The sequence below is a fragment of the Anser brachyrhynchus genome (assembly GCF_964034855.1).
Source record: "Anser brachyrhynchus genome assembly, chromosome: 3".
NCBI classification, from domain to species: Eukaryota; Metazoa; Chordata; class Aves; order Anseriformes; family Anatidae; genus Anser; species Anser brachyrhynchus.
Window position 1 is genome coordinate 53972015 of NC_137696.1, and position 23065 is coordinate 53995079.

Below are 23065 nucleotides of genomic sequence, written 5' to 3' on the forward strand. Positions count from 1 at the left end.
CAATAATTTATTACAGCTGACAAGCTTGGAGGAGGACACCCTAAGGAAACCTCACCCATGTAAAAGTAAGAAAATACATATCATACCTTGAAAGCTGCTCTACATCCTCCACTGTCTCTGGTAAGGAGATTCCCTTTGTCTCTGGTAAAAGCATTACTAGGATCCCACAGACAACTGCAAGAATACCTACAATGGACATGGAAGAAACAAAAAAGCAATAAAAATGTTATGTTTCTTAGTTTCAGGGTTTATCAACTGAGTAAGTCTTACTCAGATTAAGGCTAAAGTGAGATATTTAAAGTGCAACAGGTATTTCTGATTAACCCTGCTTGTAAGAGCACCTTCATGATAAATTACTTTAAACTATTAAACAAACAAAACAAAAAAAAACAAACCAACCAACCCACCAAGCAAATAAACAAAACCACCTGAGGGCTATGGATTCATTTACAGCCTGAATTACCCCAGAAGGGAGATCTTAGAGATCAAAATTTTATGTCCTTCCCCAGCTGCAGAATTTTAGCATTAGATAATGTGAACACAGTACTTCTATAAATATCTATTCTTGGAATAATGGTAATTTTTTTAAATGTCTTTTGTTTTTCCATTTTTGTTTTCAAGCTAAATTTGTCATTAGCACCATTTTCCCTTCTTACTCTATCTTATCTCTTTTGCTTTTTACCCAGCCACATGTACTTCCTCTAAGTCTGGTTTATTTGCAGACTTCAACTTCCTTGTTGGAAAAAATCTACTTTTTTCCCACAAACTTAATTCATAGGGCTCATTTCTCCAAAATTAAACTGAGGAAAAGAATTTTAGAGGAAGAAGAAGTTGTGGCTAATATAACATCCAGTCATAACCATATATACAAACCAACAAACCAAACAAATAAACAAACAAAAAACAACAAATATTTCTTAAAGGACATCAATGTCCATTGTCCAGAGATTGAGCTTACTTCTCTGCAATTACAGAACTTAGCTGCAACGTTTCTCAGTCCTGAAGCACCTCACATAACTTCTATGGTTTTTCAGCCAAGTTACCAAAGGGGCCCGAGATCTTCCATCGTGTGCTGTGAAACCACCCATACCTCACCCATTTGCTGGTCAGACTCTTTTGCTAGGCATGAAGGTTGGGAGGGGCTGGTTTGAGCAGGAGGTGAGGCCCACTCTACACTTTTGCCCTAAGAAAAAAGCCCAGGTAGGTGAAAAATATATTAACAAAAAGTGTATTTTAAATTAATTCTTACTGAAAATAATTAGAGGTAGCTCCAACCAAACAGCTGCTAATCGGAAAAGCAGGAATGGGGCTATGATCCCACCTAGGTCACACAAACTCGAGCACAGGGAAACACCAAAGTTTCTGAAAAAAAAAAATATAGTGCCAGATATTTGAGAGATGCTTAGCAAACAGATGAGCAGCAGTTTGAGAAGCAGCATGTAGGATTAACTCCAAAATTATCTTGTCAGTATATGCCATCCACACTGATGGGTGGCTTGCTATTCAGTAAGGAAACTCTGAAGAAAAGTGAGTTTTACTGAAAAGCAGTGAAATAGGTGAAAAGCTGAGGGAAAAGTTTCAACTTACCTCAGTATTGTTGGGTATAACTCAGAGTTCACAAGGTAGACGATTTCAAAAGCGATTGTGATGCCCAGCCTTCCCAGCGTGGCCACGGTGGTTTTGAACCATGGGATATCTGTCCGTTCAAAAAGAAACCCTGGTGAGCCGTGCCTTACTGCACCCGCAGCCTGCTGCCAGCCAGCTCTCACTTACAGGGATTTTACTCCGGTACCTGCATTGGTTGCAGCCGAGCATTTCTCAGATATAGGGGCACAAGGAAAGCCTCTGCCCAGTTGTCTGTGAAGTGCAGATCACAGTAAAACATAAGCAAGGGTGAGAAAACCAAAAAAAAAAAAAAAAGCTGTGATAGGTGGTAGAACAAGTCCTCTCTGCCTGCCTGCCTGAGTGACCATGCAGCCTCCTTGTCAGAGGCTGGTTATGGAGCTAGATGGACCACGGGTCTCACTCAGCCATGCCATTTCTATTCTCCTACTCCTAAAAGAATAAGCCTCAAGCCCTGTCAACAAAAACTACAACACAGGAACACTGAATCAGCGCAAGTCAGACTGAGAAACCACTGCTGTAGATATCAATCTATATTGACATTTATTGCTTTCCGACATCATTAGAGATTGCTTTCGAGAATCAGAAATAAATTTCAGCCTAATGATTCAAGGGGCATAACACCATTCTCCTTAGAGCAGGCCAACTATAATTCACTATTTGTTTAGCCATTGCACATTAGACACACTCCTAACGATGTTAATTTTGGGTATCCTCCCTCTTCCGTTCCCTGGAGCATGGCGTTGTACCTGGCACAACCAGCTCTGGGTCACTCTGACCAGCTCTCCCAGCTCTGCAACAGGCACATCTGCACCACAGGGCAGAGTCATCCTGCCTCGCTATATGCAACACCTCAGTAGTCCCCCAGCCCTATCTAGAGAGCTGGTGGCCTCTGGGAGAGCGCCACGAGGAACATAATGAGGACTGCTGCAATGCCCTTGGAAGAGGACAGTCTGCTGTATGGACTAACCATGACTGGGCAGACCGGGAGGTTAGTGAAACAGCAAGCCTGAGCCTGGCACGAAGGGGAGCTCTGCCACCGGAGAGGGCTCTGGCAGTGGCTGTGTTTTCTCAGGACTCCAATAGGAGGAACAAGAAAACATTTCAGTTTTCTCTGAAATGGAAAATGGATGCTTGGATGTTTTTCCCTTCCAAAACAATCAAACAAACCCCCCAACAAATTTCATCACATGCTGCGATACTGCCTTTGCCCTGAAAAGCTCTGTTTTCAAACACTTGCAAGAAAAGCAAAGGCTGGAAAGAACAAAACAAATTCACATTGTCGCCCTGGCACCCCTTCAGCCTGTCGGACCCCTGAGGTGAGGGTGACGCATGTGTGGCTCCTCCCTCTGCCGGGAGACTTGAACTGTGTGAGCACCCCAGGGTGACCAAGCCCTCACAAGCTGCTGCTGCATCTTCTCACATCTGTGCAAACACTTCTCTTGAAAGCAGGACTTGGACCTCAGGTGTCCCATTTGTGAGTCCCCTGGGCTGGGTCCTTTGTTTCTGAATCGCAGTGCCCCACGGCGGGGAGCTGGCAGGCACCCACTCACAGCCTGGTGGCTTGTCAGAGAGGCTCACAGCAGAGGGAACCTGAGTGGTCATGGGCAAAATCCGTCAGCAGAGCAGAGCCAGCATTCACAGACTTCAGTGGTCTAGCTGAGGAGCTCAAATAAGTGAGGACAACACTGCATCATCCCAGGGTGCAGTCTCACAATCGCCAGTGCCAGCACCACAACAGACCGCTGACCTTCCTGCTCCATATCTCTGTCACATCATTTCTACTTCTTCTGAAGCAATGAAGCTCCTCAAACATGCAATACAATTTTAAGTAGTTTTGGAGGAACCCTTTGAAGGAAGCTTAGCTGAGGGAGGTGAGCTAACCCCTCTCTGAAGTATTTTGTTTTGCACTCACTGCAAACCTGCCTGGTCTTGTCAACACCTCTTACCTTGAAGTGGCTCCATGTGGCTCTTCTCAAGGAAAACTATTGTCCCATGATAAAATCTGGAGCTAAAACCTCTAAGGCTAGCCAGGATTGTCACTTGCTTTGACAGGAACATCCCTGGGAGGAATCAGCTTCTCTAATGCCAGTTTGGCTGCCAGTCCCTAGCCACACTGAGGCAAAGCACACTGAAGTAACACAGGGTGCAAAGCACCTTCAGGTGCTTCTCTGGGGATATACACTTATATACAATAAAACAGCTACACAGGAGGGAAAACAATTTAAAGAAAAGAAAGGAGTACTAGGAAACCTTCAAGCGATATCAGACCCTTTGGTTGTCCTTGAAATCAGGTAAGACTGATGTAATTGAAAGTCATACCTTTTCTCTACCCACTTCAGAATTGCCCAAAGCCCTGGGAGGGTAAGGGCAGGGAAACTGTCCTTATTGCCTGCTGCAGCCCCTACTCCCTGTTGTGGTTTGGATGGGGATGGAAGGGCTGGGGTGAATAAGGGTGAGCAGAGCACATTGCAGCCTGACATTGCTGTGCCGCTGGAATGAACGGACAGTGCCGGGAGAGCCATGACACTAGAGGAAGGTCTTGAGAGGTTAGGCCATGTGTTTTTTTTTTCCAGGAATCATTTTGTTTGTGAATGAGGAGAAACCAACAGTGCCTCAGCTAAATCACTGATTTCTTCCATTGTTAAGTGTCTTCCAAGTCAGGGAATATATCTTCCCCTCATGTTTGTATATTCTTCCCTTGCATAAGCCTTCAAAACAATTCAGGGCCTTTATACACATATTTTCCAGGACTACACCCATCTGTTGCTCACTGCCTATCAGAGATCCGGCCATTACATGTCCTAGGACAGTCTATAAGTAAATAAGGAATTGTTCCGTGACTGTGGTGTTGTTTGCATCACCAGCCACCTTTTACTTCTATCTACCATCTTGTGTGGCCTCCATTCCTTGCTTAAGGGGTCAGGAAGAAGACATTGACCTAAAGATCTTGATGTTGGGAAGGGTTGAAAATTACCTTCTGGCAAGAAGGCAGTAATGAGACATGCAATTCCTGCCACAAAGTTGCTTATCGCGAAGGGAAGTCGGCGGCCAAAGCGATCAATTGTCACTAAAATTAGGAGAGCGGCAGGCAGTTCAACAGCTCCTGAAATGAAGAAGTCCAGGTAGAGGTTTCCTCCAACAATTCCTAGGCGCATGACAAGCCCTTGGTAGATCAGGGCACTTGTGAACCTAGACAGCAAAGGGAAAAAATACTGAGAGGCAAACAAATGACTGCAAGCAGCTGGAAAGACCCTAAAAGTCATGAGGGGGTTATTCTTGATAACACCTCACCCTTGTAACAAGGAGCACTGAGGTGGGCACTCACCAGGCATACATCAGGATAAGCGTGTTTCTCCTCATCTGAGGAGTCCTCACCAGATCCAGAAAGGAGGGATTGCTGACCTCTGCGTTGCTAACAGTGATCTGAGGAGAAAGACAAGCAGCAGAGTCAGCTGTCAGATGTCAGGCAGGCGCTGGAGCAGAGTTTCTAAGTAAATGCAGTGCTCAGCAGTATTTCAGTCAAGCGAGCAAAGGTGCTGATGACCTGGTTTGCTGCTTTTAGCACTCCAGAGCAGTGTGCAGTTATGGGAAATAGCTTACAGCTGAATACAGCTGCTGGTTTTCCTTAACAGAGACCATGCAAAAATTGGAAAGAAATCCCAAATCTTGACTGGAGAGAAGAAAAATGATTTCCTCAGAGTAAACTGAGAGAGATTGATCTGGAATGCCTTGAAAGACAATAAATGGCCTTTGCAATGTCATGGTCACTTAGAGTAGAGAATGTCACAGGATGGGCAAAGCAATGGGTTGTGAGAAGGCTGCTGGTAATACACCTGGGCAGCAGAAAGTAAAGAGAAGTATGAGAAAAATCAGATCTGTGAAGGGGCTTGGGTGCTGCAAAACTTAACTGGTGAAATTCAGAGGCACTTAAAATATAAAAGCACTATGATGAGCAAGGCTTTTACCCTAAACAACTAAAAATCCCACAAAGTATGAATTAACAGTTCTCATATGCCTAAGAGTTATGCCCGGCCAGCAGGTTTTAACCATGATGGGTCAAAGGGACACCCTGACCGAGGGGTTCCCCAAGCTGGCCAGCAACTGGGGGAACATACAAGGGGAAGAATCAGTCTACTCCTGTCAAAGATGTTGCCCTTAATTTGTTTCCCAAGCATCTACTACAGGTATTTACAACACATAATAATACTAATACACACGCTGGCAGCCCTTTGGTTATGTTCACTTTGCAGGTGAGGAAGACAAGGAAGAGAAGGCACAGGTGGTTTTAGGCAGAGACCAAAGTGGGTCTGCCCAAGAACTGGCAGCCACAGCTGGGGTTTCCATCAGCTCTCAGAGAAGATGTGGGAAACATGGGGTTAAAACTGATGCGTCATTTTGAGGAGAACTCCAGGCAGCCTGGTTGCTGGGACTCCCAGTTATTGCCCCCTCCTGCGAGGAACCCTAAGAAAGCAGATGGAGGAGCAAGCCCTTCTCTGCAACCAAAGCACCCGCTGCCCTTCTCCCATGCCAGGAGCCCTAGGACACAATCCCAGCCCATGGGGAGACAGAGTGAGAAGACAGAGAGTTATGTGGGATCACACACATCCATGATGAGACAACAGGCAAAGCTCAAGGAATTTCCTGAGGGGCTCCTCAGCCATGCCCACAGCTCTTCTGTGTTGTTCACATCAGAAGATAGCACGGTGAGATTTGGCTGGCTGAATTTAAGCATGACTTTTTCATAACTAAGTGCCACAAAACTTGGACAAAAAGTGGACAGAGAAATGCCACATTTGTTTGAACTTCCTTTCTACTCCCTCTTGCTTTTCTTTTGCAGCCAGAGCCAGAAGTTTTCTTCAAAGCACTGCCACTACTGTTGCATGCCAGAGCGCTTTGTAGGACAGGCTGAGGTTGCCAGGTTTCTGCACTGCTCTTGGACTCTCTCATAATATGGTTATAAAGCTTCCATGACTTGTTTATAAGAGCAGGCTGCCAGCCATCAGCTGTGCCTTTGTGCAAATATGGTTTTAGTCCTCCAAAGGACCGAAGATAAACTCAACATGGCTGTTACCATATATTTTTATGTCTTAATAAAGTCATAATAACCCCAAGCGTGACTGACCATTTTTTATACATGAAGAAAAAAAAAATCACTGTGGAGTCAATGATCTGTTGGGAAGAAAATCCTCTTTTTGTTCCTTGAAGTCAAGGAGAGCTTTGCTATTCACATCACTGCGGCCAGGAATTCTAAGACAGAGCCCATGTTTCCAAGATACACTATCTGGAGACTCTGCAGGAAGTTTTGTAAATAACTTCCATGACATTTTTATGTCCAATCAAATTACATCTCAGTTTTTCTGCAATAATTTTCAAAGGTTCCCCAGAGCACAGACACATAATTCTGCACATGCTTAACTCTGCACAGGAGAGTACATGCATGTATATGTGTAATATTTATGCATGTACATTAATATATATACTAGAAATATCTATGTGTAAAGGGAGAGAGGTTTTTGATCCACAACTCTCTCAAGGAGCAGTCCTTACTCAGCTGGCCACAGCTCAGTCTGCTTTTGGACAGAGACCAAGAGATAATTACAAGCAACTAGAAAAAAAAAAAAAAAACAGTTTATAAAATACAAAAAAAAAAAAAAGGTTAATGAGTTCTGTACAGAGCTGAACTGTACCAGTGTTGTAACTTAGAGAGCAAAATAAAGAAATGTTTATCTGTTTTTATACAAAGGTCATTTGTGGCTTCTGCATGCCAATAAAAACACAAGGCTGTTATGTCCAGAGCCACGCAAGGGAGCCAGCCAATGAAACTGTTCTAGAGGTACTGGAAAATCATAGCCAAAATGCACTGAAGGATAACATCTCTCTCTTCTCCCTGTCCCTCCACACCTGCACCTCTCTGCCTGAAATTCTGGAGTTGCAACATGAAAGAGAACTCTGACGTGACTTAAGGCAAGAAATACACTCGATCCCCCACTAACACGCTTCCTGGAGATGCTCTCTCTCCTCTGGGCACAGCACCAAGGACGACAGACATTGTGTATTGAAAAGGTCCTGGGAAGAGATCCAATGTGAATCTGGGTGTGTGGAGGTTAATCTTCTGCAGCTGTGAGGGGCTTAGGGGCATGAGGTGGAACGCTTCTAAAAGAAATTAAATATGACTTTAAGCAATAAGTAGTGAAAGACACACATCTCCATTCCGATGTGAGGCTCAAAAAATGCTCACGTCTAGCGTGAGGCAGCAGGTGCAGGAGTGCAGGGATGAACATGAAGGGAGAGCTGCAGCAGCACAAATTTCCAACTACATTTCTTGGGCACTGGGTAATGCTGACCAGGACAGGAAAACCTCAGTGAACCTCTAGCACAATGAGCAGATGTAGCCATTTCTCTCTCTTTAGTCAGTCTTTTCAGTTTGTTTCTCTCACTGATTTCAATCTGCAGTCCTCCAGTTGTGCCAGAGGCTACTCGGACATGCCTAGCACAGCTCATTCTGTTTTGTGGGACAGCTGAGGGTGATTTTCTGACCTTGTCTGGTATCACAGTGATGCCCTGATGTTAATAGGAGAAATGTCTCTCTAATTTCTGGCCCAGCCTATTACTCCTCATCAAAGCTCACTCTATCACAATGCTTCACTAATGTACAACAGTCTTATTCTTTATGTCCCATTTCTTGGCTAAAGAAGTAATATATAACTTTTTCACTGACAACTCCTCCCTATCATTAACTTTTGCCTGCTACCCTGAACAACATAACATTCAAAAAAAGCTTCATTTTTGAAGTTTTTGAACAGATCGTCTCATTGATCTTTGTAGTTTTGACTTTTGACTTTACAAAATCATTAGTCCAGATTCACCTATCTTAGGACGTATAGCATAGGTCAGGGCCCAGCTTCTCTACAGAGCCTGTTGTATGAAGTTTAACTTGCCAGAGCTGTTATTAACTGTCATACACTTCATGAAGTGAAAATATAATGGAATATTGGTATAAATAAGCTGTCCGTTTCTATAATACTTCTGTTGTCATATACCTCTTCCTGTGTGCACTTCATGCAAAGTCTATATTTATAGCAAGAATGTTCTTGAATGAGCAGAACTGCTTAGTCTGAGTGCCTAATTTATGAAGCGTTCTTCTTACCAGATAAATAAAATCCTGTGCATTTGGAAACAGCTATCTGGTGTTTCAAGAAGAGAGTTCCAAATGTTTTTGCTTGGGGTTCATCCAGAATTTTATTCTAGGATTTTGGTGAAGCATTTCCACTTTTATTTTTTTATTTTTTTTGATAAGCTGGTATAAATTCTCACTTTCTCCCTTGATAAAGAAGAGCAATGGGAAAGAACTAGGTAAGATATGAAGCTGTGGGAACCCAGGCTGCCAACTACCTGCTACAAAGCATAGACATCATGATGTCCTTTCCTGACAGGACACACCAGTCCTCTCTGAACACTGCCAACCCAAAGTCTTTTCCTTTAGATTAAGTGACGCTCTAATTAAAAGTCACACATGGTAATTTTGTATATGTGTTAGAATGAATGTATACACAAATGCAAGTATGTAGGCTATGCATATGCTACTACTGTGTGCTCATAGATGGCCGTTTTCTGTAACTAGTTTCTTTTCAATATGAAAATAATTTCTAAAAGAGTGTTTAGCTAGTCGCCTTCAGGCTAGTAATCTGCCGGTGTTTTCCCTGTTATAGATAATGATTTCAAAAATTACTGCTAATAGCATTTAATCTCTAAACCTGTTTTTTTCTGGAACAAAACCCCATTCACATCTGTTATCATTAGTCCATGGGGCCAATACAAAGGGAAACATGTTCTACGAGCCAGGATATGCTACCCAACAAAGCGAAGCAAATGTCATAATGACATAAAAGTGTTATGTGAAATGCATCAGTCCTTTCAGCTCTGTCAAGACCACTTTTCAAAGGACTCTAATTCTAACATATACTTTCCTATTTTTAAACAGTGACAGTGCTTCCCATATTTTGAATTTTTCAGCATGTTTTCCCTAATAGGGATGGAAGCAAATTGATATTTAGAGTCATGTTGTCTACACAGTCTTCTGTTTGGGTTGTAGAAAAAAGTTATAGCAAAGGAACCAGGGAAGTGGATCCTTCCATCTCCACTCACTCACTCAGTTTAAACTGTAGCTGCTGTGAAATACCATTGGACCTCAGGCTAGTTTCACATATTTCCCAAAGGTTTTCTAAAGTAGGAGTGTTGCAAATGAAAGACTCAACTCACTGTTTTGCAAAATCCCTTTTTTAGCCTGTATCTTTCCACCCAATATGCTTTTAACCCTCTTGCACATAACAGTGTAGGTATGGGACTGAAAATCTTGTTCTGGTGTGACACTACAAGAGTTTTGCCCACCACACAAATCAAACTGAACCTTCAAAAGATTAGGAAAGCTTAGAGAAAACTCTAGCTCAGACAGATGACAGTACCTCTGAGTAATGTGGTGAGAGATATTTCCCATTGTGTTTTGCAATGTCATGCATGATTTTTAATGCCTTCTCTCCCTTTTTGCGTGTCAGGAGCCAACGTGGAGATTCAGGAACGAACCTGTAAGAACACAGAAGTTATTAACAGGGATTTCATCCATTACTACCTTAAGTAAAGAAAATCCTTTGCCTTTTTCCAGCCTTTATACCCAACACATTGATTTTTCAGTCTTTGGGAGACAAAACTCTTTTCCAGCCAGTCTCCCATACAATATCTCATCCTTGAGGATCAGAAAGGAGAAAATAGACTGTATCAATGCTCTGCAAAGTTGGAAAAGGGAGAAAACTTCTCAGGTGTAAAAGACTTCCCTCCCTTGCTGGGTTCTTTATTTAGATCCACCTGGCCTTCATATCAGGCATTTAAGCCCATCTCAATTTCCACAGCGTACATCAAAAGTACGTCAAAAGATAAAAAACAAAATGACAGGCTGTCTGTAGAACGGCAAGGAACTAATGACAGTCAACATCACCCACACGTAGTAACAAGAACAAGCAGACCAGGAAGCTTCTAGCTGTATCACTATAGGATAAATGCACATGCGCTCAAATATATACATATTTTATAAACTGAACCCAAAGCAAGACTACAGATCAATGTTTCAGTCTCTGCTAGCCCACTGTTAAGATGACTTTCAGTTTAAAAGTGCCATGGCAATGACAGGCAATGTTTGAAGAAGTACTATGTGCAAGAAGAGGATATGAGGCTTAGTTTCTTTGCATTCAGCCCACAGGATTTCTGGAGTCCCCTGGGATGAATGGTCACCTGGGCATAGTGCTCTGCTTTCTATTACCCATACTGCCCGAATCATGGGACCTACAGGGCAAGTTTGAACTGAGTACATAATTAGAAGTAAAGGTGGAAACAACGTCTGATGGGAAAAGCAGACAAGTTAAAGAGGTCTGGGCAAGTTAAACAGAGAAACAGCCAGTCCTGGGCTAAGAAGCAGCAGTGCAGGGTTCTGGGAAGGACTGGCTGTGGCTGATGGCAGAGACAGACCCTGGGCAGAAAAAGGAAAGTGTGTGTCTGTGATTCACTAAAAAACATTTAGAAAGACAAAATCAACAATAGACAGGTGTCTTCTTCCTAATTTACAACATCTTGCACACTAGAGACTTTGGACCACTGTGGGCGCCTCAAGGTGCTCAAATAGCAACAGTAATAGCAACAAGAGCAACGACTGTAATGTTACCAGTAGTAGACCAGGAAAAGGAAGTTGGGCAGTGAAATGGCCAGCTGGATCCCCTGCCAAGTGGGAACCAAGTAGGCAATTCCAGGAAGAATCATAATTCCCAGGGTGAAAAATATCTGTATCACGATCCCAATGATCCGCTGGGAAGAACCAACGATCTCTGTCACTGAGGAGATAGAAAGCGAAAATAAACAACACAGAAACAAGCCTAACTCAAAAGAAGAATATTAGTGGTGGAACATAGGAAAGGATAATACTGTATCAACTCACAAATCTGTCTAGCCTAGCATCTTACATTCAGTTGTTAAAGTGTGTCACTGAAGTTGTCTAGGGCAAGCATGGGTTATACTTCTCCATCAACTCACTCACAGGTCTTCAGACAGAGAGGTCTCTGACTGCATGTTAATTAATTAATTAAACAGGACCAGCACAGGGGTTTGAGACCGCATTATCATCATGCTCAGTGGTAAATTCTTAACAATCTCCCTGGCACTATTTTGGCCCATGCCCCAGAGAAGAGGATCCTGTGGCAGGGGCTGCACCCAACAGTTACTATGGGCAAGACTTCTGTCAGAAAGAGTTTAGCCCTACCATGCTTATTTGCTCTGAGGGCTGAGGTACAGACCACAGCTTGTTTTATTTATGGCTGAAACTTTCCCTAAAATCTGGTGGTCTAATCTGAATACTGCAAAATGAAGAAAGAAGTGTTCTTTTCTTGTAAAATTTGACCCTTTCAAGGAAGTCAATGTCATAAAACATTTTGCTGGTTAGAGCTCTTAATAATGTTGTAGGATAGGAGCTCACTTTAAAATTAGACAATGTTCTTGAAAGTGAAGGGGAAAGCAAATTCTGGACCTTTCACCAGATTTTGAACCTGAGCTGCTCGACAGTGAAACTTTGCCCAGAAAACTTAGGTGTTTCTGGACTTTAGATGGTGAGAGGGCTGAAGGGCTTGGTGGAAGCATGTTAGTACCCATGTCCCCATGATGTTCCCAGGTCTCACTGTAACCCTTTATACCTGTTTGCAATTCTGTTCTCACTCACTGACTACATCCAGGCATTTTAAAATACTATCCCAGGCCTCACAGACTACAGTGATGGTACACATTTTTGTGCTATATAATGATGCTTCCACTGTTGGAATATCACAGTAGATATTGAAGGGCTGATCTTCTTTTTAAGTAAATCTGATGCATCACCTCTAGTAGGATGCTTTCCTTGGTGCCATCTTATTTCATGTTCTGCAAAGGAGCTGGAAAGTCTCCCTTTCTGAACCTGGCAGTCAATCAAAACACCTTAACAATACCCTTTTCTCCTGAACAGCTTGTTATGAAGGAGCTTCATCGCTAAGCCATGACTATAACCTACTAAACAGTCTGGATCCCTGCTGTTTTGATGCTATTTATAAAAAAGCTTCCCTTCCTTCTCCCTTTTAGGAGGTAATAATTCTAATATTTACCCTGGTAGACAGTATGTTCAGCCTGGCACAGAGCAAAGCCTCCCAGCTAACGGATGATGAACAGCCACCTAAGTGTCTGTCCTCCAAGCGTGGAAGAGTAGTTAATGCCTCTGAGCATCTGTGGAAGATGTTCAGACTCTGACAAAGTTAACCATGTCTGTATTTGCACATCCTGTTTGAATCTGGGTTTACTTCATGGATTTTGATAATCTTGGCGATCTTCTATGTAATAAATAATAATAATAATAAACAACTTTATATACACACATTCCACTCCTCTACCTCTTAATTGTTTGTTAATACCCTATCCCTCCCCATTGGAGTCCATAGATTAGATAGCCATAAAAGCCCTCAGATAACATCAGCAGAAGCATTGTACTGCTGCTGAATTGCCTACTACCGGCTGCACACAGTCATATTCAGGAGAGCAGAACCAAGACAGATCTGAAGGATGCGGCACTCTTGCTGGGCCGCCCTTGTGCATTAATTCTTCCTCACTCTTCTCCATTGGAACTCATGAGATCAGGTAGGCAAGTACATCGCTGCTCATGTCTATCTCATATCTGTACTCAGTACTGAAAAGAGTTTGCACTTGCAGCCATTCTCAGAGGTCACTTCTGTATTAGTAAATGAGCAGACATTGCCAGGCAAGGAAACTACCTTGTTTAGCTGCTAGAGGGGTCCCTGGCATGGTTTGGACTCAGGCCAGCGTCTGTTTCCCCAAATACTGAGTTCTGGCATGAGCCCAGACCAAAGATCGTGCCAAGTTACATTTTGTATACAGTCACCTTGTCTTGCAGGATAGTGCATTAAAAGGATGAGCTTGGGTTATTCATCATCTGCTGCCCCCAGGGCCAGTGCTTTGTTCCAAGGAAAAATTATTATCAAGAGCAGACGTAGCCGACTCTTTGTCCTCCATCCCTCAGTCCCCAGCTTTTCCTAACCAGGAAAAAAAAAAAAAAAAAAAGGAAAATAACAACTCTCACCGATCACATAACATGTCATCCAGGTTCCCTTGGCAAACACACCTTGGAGAAAACGGAAGATCAAAAATACAGTAAAGTTTGGCGCAAATGCTACTATGATTCCACATATCCCATCCCCAAGGCAGGAGAGCAGATAGATGAGGATTCTGCCATATCTGTTGAAGAAAAGGAAAAGAAAGTGAAAATCATGATAAAGATTTTTTTTTATCATTTCATTTTAATGTTAGATCCCAAGGTGCCTTTTTGAGACCTACCTGGTTCCAAATAGAGGCTGCCTGAAATTTTGTACTGTTTGCCCCAGGATATGAAGCTCTTTTCCCTATGGTAGTTATCCCTGTCTTGACATCACTGATTTTAAAACTGGTGATGCCCCTTTTATTTTAGAAAACAGTTTATATTTTTGTAGCTGAACTATGGCCTATATGTTTCAGTTCATAATTTTGATACCATTGAATGAGGGAAAATTTTGTTGGAGATTTCTACTTTCATAAATTAGTCTCCTAATCTTAAGTATAGCCAGCTCTGTTAAAACAAGCCATTTCTTCTTTAGTTACTTTATCTGATTTTCCAGTGTTTTGTTTTGGGTTAAGACCACCTGTTTTTCACGTCTGCCTAGCATTTTCAGGAATCTCATCTTCCAGCAAACCGTGTCATAAGCAGGTGAGCTGAAGGTAAGCCATAATCCAAGAAGAAAAAAAAAAAAAACCTTTCCTGTTTCCTGCAATTGTATAGCAACTGTGTCCTTGGAACACAACTAAAATTTCCATCTTGATCTCTTCTGCTGTTGTTATTGTTGCCATTTTAAGAAGAAATTGTGAAAAATTGTGAAAACTGGTGTAGCTGTTTACCATATCAAAAAGTATTAGTGAGAATAGGTTTGTTCATTTTGTTCTAAAGGTTTTATAAGAAGAATTGATATGGGACAAAGACCAGGGTATTTTCCGTCAGGTCAATTTTGTTGAGTGCTGTCAAGGAGTGTCTAATGGACTGGCTGCAGCACATTCCCTGATTACTATCAAGGTACAATGTTCGTAGTTGTACTGTAATTACATTATCATTAATATACAGGTACTCCTAGACATAATATCTTATTTTAATAATTAGCCATAATATCTCTCCATTTGCACAGTCTTAAGGTACCAGTATCATAATTGCACAGCGAGACACTGAGCAGAGATATCTAAAGTTAGCCAGTGCCATGGCATCTCTTCCACCTTCCTATATTCCTTACTCGTATATCCCTTGGAAAAATCAGGTTTTCCTTTAAAGTATTTTTGTTTGGTAGTTCAAAATTTGTTATCTGAGGTGACATTCTGGATAATTCTATAAGCATTCCTTCTTACAAAGAAATCATACTTTAAGTTATTATTATCATTACCACAAATACCAAGGAAAAATAGAACAGCCAGATAGAATGTATTTTATGAAGAAATATGCTCTGCCAGTGAAATCATCAGTGGTGCTCTCAACCAACACATCGTTTGCCTGTCAGTAATCACCAACACAAAGCAGAAGCCAGGCTCCTTCTTTCACTTTAAGAGCAAGGTAGGGCTAGTGGAGGCTCCCAGCTCTGGGGTGGGTTGCTGCCCAAGCCTGATCATCATCCACATCTTTTCCTTAGCATTCATCCAGCCCTGACACATCTAAGGACAGTATGGAGCCATGAACTCAATGGTCGGCGTATGATTCCATCATAGGAAGTGAAGATTACTAGCTGAGTTTTGTTATCTCAGACTGGGGATATTCACCCAAAGTGAACTAAATCTCCAAAGTGGTCAAACATGCTTACTGCACGTCACTACAAGTGACTTCATCTCCCAAAATCTGAAGGACAGCAGTGCTTATACTTTACCTGTCTGCCGCGTAGCCGAGGGTGAATGCACCAGCCAGAAACCCCAGATTGAGGATAGCCTGTGAGAGATCTAGCATCCAGGAGTGGCCACACACAAGGTTATACTGTGGGAACAAGGGAGAGGTGTAAGCACCCCAGGTGGGTTATTCATCACCCCCAGAACAAGGTGTATAGAAACTGCATAGGGCCAGGCAGGAAGGGAAAGGATGGACGGAGGGGGACGGGGTTCACTGGAACTGGAGTTGTGGGCACTGTGGATTCACATGTAGCAACTGGGTGGTTTGGTGCAATGGGGGGGTTTTGTTGTTGTCTAAGCTCCCTGAAGAGGAGGCTGAGGGTATCTGACAAACATTTCTCCTTCCCAATTGTTATCTCCCTCCTGTCTCCCTTTCTGGTCATCTCTGCTGTTTCAAACGTGTTTGTTCAACAAGCGCCAGTGAACCAGGGAAGTGCAGCAGCCTTAGCAAGCTTCAGCACTCTTCAAGCTATTGTTAAGATTGAGGGAAAGCTCTTCCTTGCCAAAACGGATGCTGTATTTCGTGCATCAGTTGCCCAGATAGAGAAAAATAGAGAAAAAATATTGCTCTTATGCAAACCAAACACAACACTCTTAAGACTTGCCAAGGCAAAGGCAAAGCTACAACTTTGTTTAGTGCAGAATAAGGGTGCACAACTATAGCTAACAAAAACTGCAGCTTATAGAAATGGTTTAATTATTTTTCTTATTGCCTCTTGGATAAAAGCAAAAACATGTGGCTGCTGAGAAAACTGAAAGCAGATCTCAGTCAGTTTGGGCATATTAAATATGTGCTTTTTTGGTGTAGCTTTCCCTGACTTTTATATTCGTTATACTGCAGTAGGCATAACTTTACACACTTTTTACTTTTTAACACAACATTAGATTGATGCGTGTTTGAAGAATTCATTAGCAGGGACAGGGATGGGCGGGGGTGGAGTGCAGGGGGATGTGGGGAAGAGGGAGGAAGACAAAGAGACTAGGAAGAAAAACAAAGTGAAACTAAAAATAAATGTTATCCAGACATGTTGTTTGAAATTATTTTAGATGTTTGTTGAGAATAAGTAGAAAGCAACTGCTGCCTGCCAACTTCTGCAGTCCATATGGGAGCTGGGAGGTTTCAATCCATACCTGAGGAAACCTTATAGGAACAGTGCAGCTTCAAGCCAAAGGAAGCGACAGACAATAGTAGCTGCCACCACTTTTGCTTTCATACGTGAGCTGTAAAAAAATATTTCTGTCACTAACAAAGTGCTGAATGTTGGAGCACATGCAGTGTGTCACATTTGTACTCAGCATGATGCATACCTCAACAACAGAGCTCGAGTTCTGTGCCTCGGCAGGGTGGCCATGGGGTGTTTGGAGAGATTAAGAGCCTCTTCTGTCACCCACAATTCTCCAGACTCTGAAATGTCCTGGTGCCAGCCCCAGCTCTGTCCTAGCCCATTTGCCTGTTTTGGTGCCCAGTGAGTACTACCTGGGCCTGGGATTTCAGAGGTGCCTACACAAAGGACACACCAGGCACTCAGATTTAGGTTTCACTGAGCCTGAATCTGGCTTAGTTTTGGTGCCAAACGTAGTATTTGCACTGTCACTGACAGTAACTATGACAGATTTCTGTTTTTAGTTATGATGATTCTACTGGAAGTCCAGGATGTGGGTTTGCTTGTGGGATTCTGCTTTTCTTGAAGTCACAGATCTGGGAAGTTTGTGACTGAGAACTGCAGCTTCCAGCTGGCTCTCACAACCAGCAGGAACTTGGGCCAAGGAAACCCACAGGTTCCCAACCCGATGGATATCCCAGCCCCACCTACTGTACACAAAGTCATGGCTTTGGTGTCAGCCTCAGTGCTCTGGTGAGCCTGACTAGCCACCCCTCAGCAAGTGAGGCCATTAGCATCTGGCTTCCACTTCTGTAAATCTCGACCAGGGGCCGCAGAAAGTTCAGCTTCCTCTGGGAGGAATGAAACCTCTTCTCCGTTATCATATTCAAGAGCTATTGCAATGCTTTCCTAAAATAGCCTAGATATAGAGCAGCACATTCGGACTTCAAATGCTGCTTAACCTCTTGCTTTTTGGAAACTATGGGAGTCCTAGGAAAGAGCATTAAAGGATGTGGCTTTGTAAAACAGTTTGTTGATAAGAATAACCACTAAATTAAAGCAGCAACGCAATTGACTGTGACGGCACATGTTGAGACTCTCAGAGGAGCATCTGAGGCCACCTGCAAAGGTTACCAGAGGGTTAAAAGTTAGCAACAAGTAAGTGCTGGCTTCAAAAGTGTGCTGCTGAAGTGTAACGGGGAAGGAAATGACCACATGAAGAAGTAGGCAGAGAGGGCAAACAGGAAGAGTGGCTTCAGATGAGCTCCAGGAAACCTCTTTGACCTAGCTGTACCAAGCCAGAAACCTCACAGGATGTGTGCCCAGTGTGGGACCCCCAGCCAGGGCCCGTGCTGGCACTGCCATCTACACACCATAGGGACCATCTGGGCAGATGCTGGACTCATTTTACATGTGAAGATGTGTGTATATCGCCACGTCAGCAGGGCCTTGGCACAGCTCCTCTGGCCAGCTAGGCCTACATTTCGAGCACAGCAATGCGTTTGAGCTGGCAGCTGGATGCTGCTGCTCGGCTGAGCTTTGGCACAGCGCAGCCGCTGCTCTCATGGGACCTCAGTCTGCACCTGTGCTCCAGCTCTGAACATGATTTCACATGAACCTTCGCACCGCTTTATTCTCCTTCCAGCAGAAACCTGTGGAGTCAGCCTGGAAGTGTCATTCCCCAAGAGAGACAGAGAGGAGTCCTCACACATCTCTGCTGGCAGTCCTCAGGAAAAACAGAGAGATCGAGCTCGTGGCCTGTGGAGCGAGTAGCCTCTCCTGAAGGTTAAGATCACTCCAGCACCTCACAAACATCTTATCAGCTCCTTGTCATATCAAGACCTTGGAGAGAAATATCAGGCTGGGAGATTGGCAGAGAGGGCTTCATAAAGGAGTAGATGTAAGAGCCCTCACAGGCTTGCCTGAGTGAGAGAGCAAGAGAGAGCAAAAAGTCCTCTGACACTTCTGATTGCTCCTACAGAAGATGGTCATGAGAGAAGATTCACCCTCGTAAGTCAAAACAGTCAAAGAGGAAGCAGGGAACCAATTAAGAGCATTACTGCCTTGCCAGAAACACCCATAAATGAGTGTGAGAACAAAATTAAAAACTCATGTTATAACTGAACTGCTAAAGCAATGTCAAAATGAGATGATGTTTACAAGGACATCAAAATCCATAAATAAAAACATTGAAAAACACTTAAAATCTGTCGTTAATTTCAAGCCCAAAACTTCTAACACCTAAAAGCTGTGTTGGAAGCATGTACTTTTGATCCTTTTTCAAAGTATATTTTTAGTCTTTAAATAATTTGATCCCTTGTCACTATAAACAGGCAGTGAATAAGCAGTCATGAAAGAGGGTGGGAGAACACGTGCCAGAAACATACAGGGAAAAATGTGCTTACTGGAGAACACTCTTTCATCTCAACATTAGTCTCAGATGACTTAGGCGACAGCTGAAACCAGCTCTTGGCTAGCAACACAGTCAATTTTTTGAATATTCTGGGAAGTCGGAAAATACAGGAAACTTATAGGAAGCTATGTGATCTTTCTGAAGAGATTAGTGATGACACACTAACCTGTACCACCTTATTCAAGCTCAGTCAGGACAATGCAGCAGAAAGGGAATGTCACCGTGTACTGCATTCAGTCCCCTTAGCTCCATAGATTTGAAATTTAATTGTAAAGACATTTACTGCAATGGGGAAGGGAAGGGAAGGGAAGGGAAGGGAAGGGAAGGGAAGGGAAGGGAAGGGAAGGGAAGGGAAGGGAAGGGAAGGGAAGGGAAGGGAAGGGAAGGGAAGGGAAGGGAAGGGAAGGGAAGGGAAGGGAAGGGAAGGGAAGGGAAGGGAAGGGAAGGGAAGGGAAGGGAAGGGAAGGGAAGGGAAGGGAAGGGAAGGGAAGGGAAGGGAAGGGAAGGGAAGGGAAGGGAAGGGAAGGGAAGGGAAGGGAAGGGAAGGGAAGGGAAGGGAAGGGAAGGGAAGGGAAGGGAAGGGAAGGGAAGGGAAGGGAAGGGAAGGGAAGGGAAGGGAAGGGAAGGGAAGGGAAGGGAAGGGAAGGGAAGGGAAGGGAAAATTTAGGTTATTTTCCCCTGCTCTGAAGCCTACTTGTTGACATGTGTAGCACTGGCTACATCTAGAGCCTGTTAAAGCCTTGCCATCTCCTCACAGCAATCAAGAGGTGAGCTAGCTCGGCCAGCCAGCCCAGCTAAGGGCACGTCTCCTTCCTCAGCATTTCCCTGCTCTCAGCTAGGTGCCTCACTGCACAAGTGCTCGCACCCAGAACAGCACTGCCCACAGCTTGTCTCGGCATCCTCTGCTCGGAAGGACATCCCAGTGCCACTGGGGGTCTGAGCATTAACATGAAATCCCAGGGCACACCGCCCTGTGATGTGACTGGAAGGAGTGACGCTGGTGCACTTTGCTGATCTCCAAAGCAGCAGCAAACCACCTGAGCTAGATCTCTCTGTGAGAAGGAAGAGGTTTTGCACTGGGCCTCTCTATTTCATTAGTGGAGCAATATTTATAAAAGGAGTGGGAAGTGGTTGAGATGAAACAGAAGAAATGCTCATACATGACTAATGACCTGCAAATATAGCAGCTGTGGCAACCTCTCACTTCCCCATAGTTCTAGCTGGAAGCAAACGTTTTCCATTCCACTTTGATACACAGACTAACAGCAAATTTATAATTCCTTGTACTTGAGAGGACTTATGCACTGAGATAGTCCCAGAATACTTCAGCACACCTCTGCCTGCAGAAATTCATTGCCTTAAAAGACAACATGTCATTGAAAGCTCCTCAAACATTGCACCTTTGAGTAGGAGTTTGGAAGAGCTTTTATTAACTGTCACAATTAAATTTCAAAATGATGGGTAAAACTCTTTATTCAATAAAGAGATCTACAGGGATCCATCAGCCCAGTTCCAACAGCACAGGGAAAACCCACACGTGTTGAGTGGCATCCATACAAGTGGCCAAACAGAGTCTAGTTTATCTTCCCACTCCAAGTGACAAAGATTTTAGGACAGGGTTCGTTGTTAAAGGAAAACTGGGGAGATCCACACAGTAGTTTATTTGTTGCTGAGCAACTTTTCTCCCATCTCTTCCATCCTCTGGGCAGTCAAATTGTTATCTTTTGTTATCATTGAGCCTCCTAGGACAGAAAACCTTCTGTGTCTTTCCCTTTTCTCTACCCATGGCCAAAGGAAGAGGGGGTGGAGAAATGTATCATCTCCTAAACAAACAGCAGTTCTCCAAAATGCAATAAGAAAACTCAAGGCTCAAACCCTCAGCCAGTCTCAGCTGGCTCAACTGCAGTGACAGAAACATGACCCCACTGACGTAGCCCATGCAGGGAACTACTCCAGCCCCTCTCATACAGGGAAGCTTAGAGTTTCATAAGGAATTTAGCAATTGCTTCTCTCTCTGCTCATGTCTGCCCTTTTCCCCTTCGCTTCACCGCTTAATAGTAATCCCTCCCTGACGGTAGAAATAAGGCAGGGTCCCGCTCTGCCAATGACAATCATACTAGATCAGTGCGTTGAGGGTGAATTGTGGTGTTTATTGTGTCAGAGGAGGAGAGCAAAAGGACCAGCTGTTCTTTATCCACCCTGAGCAGCACTGCCACAGTATCCCCTGCTCTGAGGGACTGCAAGAACTCTGAGACAAACATTACTGCTCTGCTTGCAGGTTCCTCTGCAAATGTTGGCTGACCGTCGCTTTCTGAGACAGCTGGCAAGCAGAGAAGTGAGAAGATTTATTCACAACAGGTGCAACAGGATATGTTTGGTTGATCACTTGTCCACCTCAGACCTCACACTTCGGCAATAAATCATCACCAGGTCTCCAAATGACATCATCTGCAGCGTGGAGACTTGCTGCAGACAGGGCACATTGGAATTGGTCCCTTCTGCTGAGCTCCTGCCAGCCGAGCTGCTAATAAGCCCCAACTATGCCAGCTGTGCTGGAGCTGCTGATGAGCGCATAGACTTTCCTCATCCTATCTATCTTCTGCCCAGCCAGACAACCCAGCCTGCAGGTGTGACTGTAATTCATGCGCATGCCTGCACGAGTCATCGTCACCAGAAAGAGTCTGAATAAAATACCTACCACTTTGCAGACTCTTACCTTTTGCAGAGTGCTTGATATTCCCTGCTAGGACTAAAGTGCACAGTGCCAAAGCCCGGCAGTATTAAAGGTCAACGACTCAGCACAGTTTCCTGGGGGAATTAGGTTTATTGACTTCTGTGTGTCCTGTGTACATGCGGCCTTTCATTGCAAGTCTTGCAATGACTGGCTGGTTTTGATCAGATGAGCTGCACTGAATGCCAAACAGTATGACAGCTCACAAAGGTAGTAAACCTTCTCCGAGGCAGTGGGGATGCTCGTCATCGAGCACCACCAGGCTCACCTGGCAGGGGATGGCAGGAAGCACCCTTCAGGTGTTATGGGGTCAGGGGGTGAGCTGGGCCGCTCACTCACTGTCCCCAGGAGGGACAGGGAGAGAGGATCAGAAAGGTAAAAGTGCGAGAACTCATGGGCTGAGAGAAGGACAGTTCACCAGGTAAAGCAAGAGCTGGGCTCACAAGCAAAGCCAAGCAAGGGATCCCCTCGCTGCTTCCCATCGGCAGGCAGGGGTTCAGCCGCACCCAGGCCAGCAGGGCTCAGCGTGCCGAGAAGCTCCTCAGGGGGACAAACTCCATCACTCCCAACTTCACCCCTTCCTCCTCCTTTGCCCCAGCTGTTATTGCTGAGCATGGTGCCCTGTGGTGTGGGACACCCCTCTGGCCAGCACAGCCTGTCCTGGCCGTGTCCCCCCCACCTCCTGGTGCACCCCCAGCCCCCTCGCTGGCAGGGCAGCGCCAGGAGCAGAAGAGTCCTGGGCTCTGTGTGAACACAGCTCTCCAACAGCTGAAACATCGGGGTGTTATCACCACTATTTTCATCAAAAACCCAAAATGTTGCATCATACCAGCCTCTACAAAGAAAATTAACTCTATCCGAGCCAAAACCAGGACACTGATGCATGCAGTGACATCTCCTAGTTTTATGGGGAGCTGCACCAGACCCCACCAAGTTAAATGGGAGCAGAGGGCCGACTGGGCTCAGTCTTCTGCTCAGACCCACCACCAGTGACAGCACCGCATTGGCGGGATCTCTGCCAAGTTTCACACATAGCATAGCCTTTGCTGATATCTCAGAACCTTTAAATCATCCAAGCTCCAGTTTGCTCAACTCTACTTCAGGCACTGCAGTGCCAGCGGGTGACTCCCACCCTGATCTGGGTGCACAAGTAAGGACTTGCTCTCAGGG

General features: G+C 44.3%; 1 protein-coding gene across 1 annotated transcript in view; it reads right to left on the bottom strand.

Moving 5' to 3' along the window:
* SLC22A3 (solute carrier family 22 member 3) overlaps nt 1-23065 on the bottom strand; it is a 31011-nt gene that overhangs the window by 4427 nt on the left and 3519 nt on the right. The window contains exons 2-10 of the mRNA XM_080586210.1: nt 15633-15736; nt 13781-13935; nt 11336-11501; nt 10089-10206; nt 4952-5049; nt 4601-4815; nt 1588-1696; nt 1250-1362; nt 87-186 (exon numbers count right to left, since the gene is read on the bottom strand). Coding sequence (XP_080442336.1) covers nt 87-186; nt 1250-1362; nt 1588-1696; nt 4601-4815; nt 4952-5049; nt 10089-10206; nt 11336-11501; nt 13781-13935; nt 15633-15736 — 1178 coding nt within the window. The remainder of the gene's footprint in view (nt 1-86; nt 187-1249; nt 1363-1587; nt 1697-4600; nt 4816-4951; nt 5050-10088; nt 10207-11335; nt 11502-13780; nt 13936-15632; nt 15737-23065) is intronic.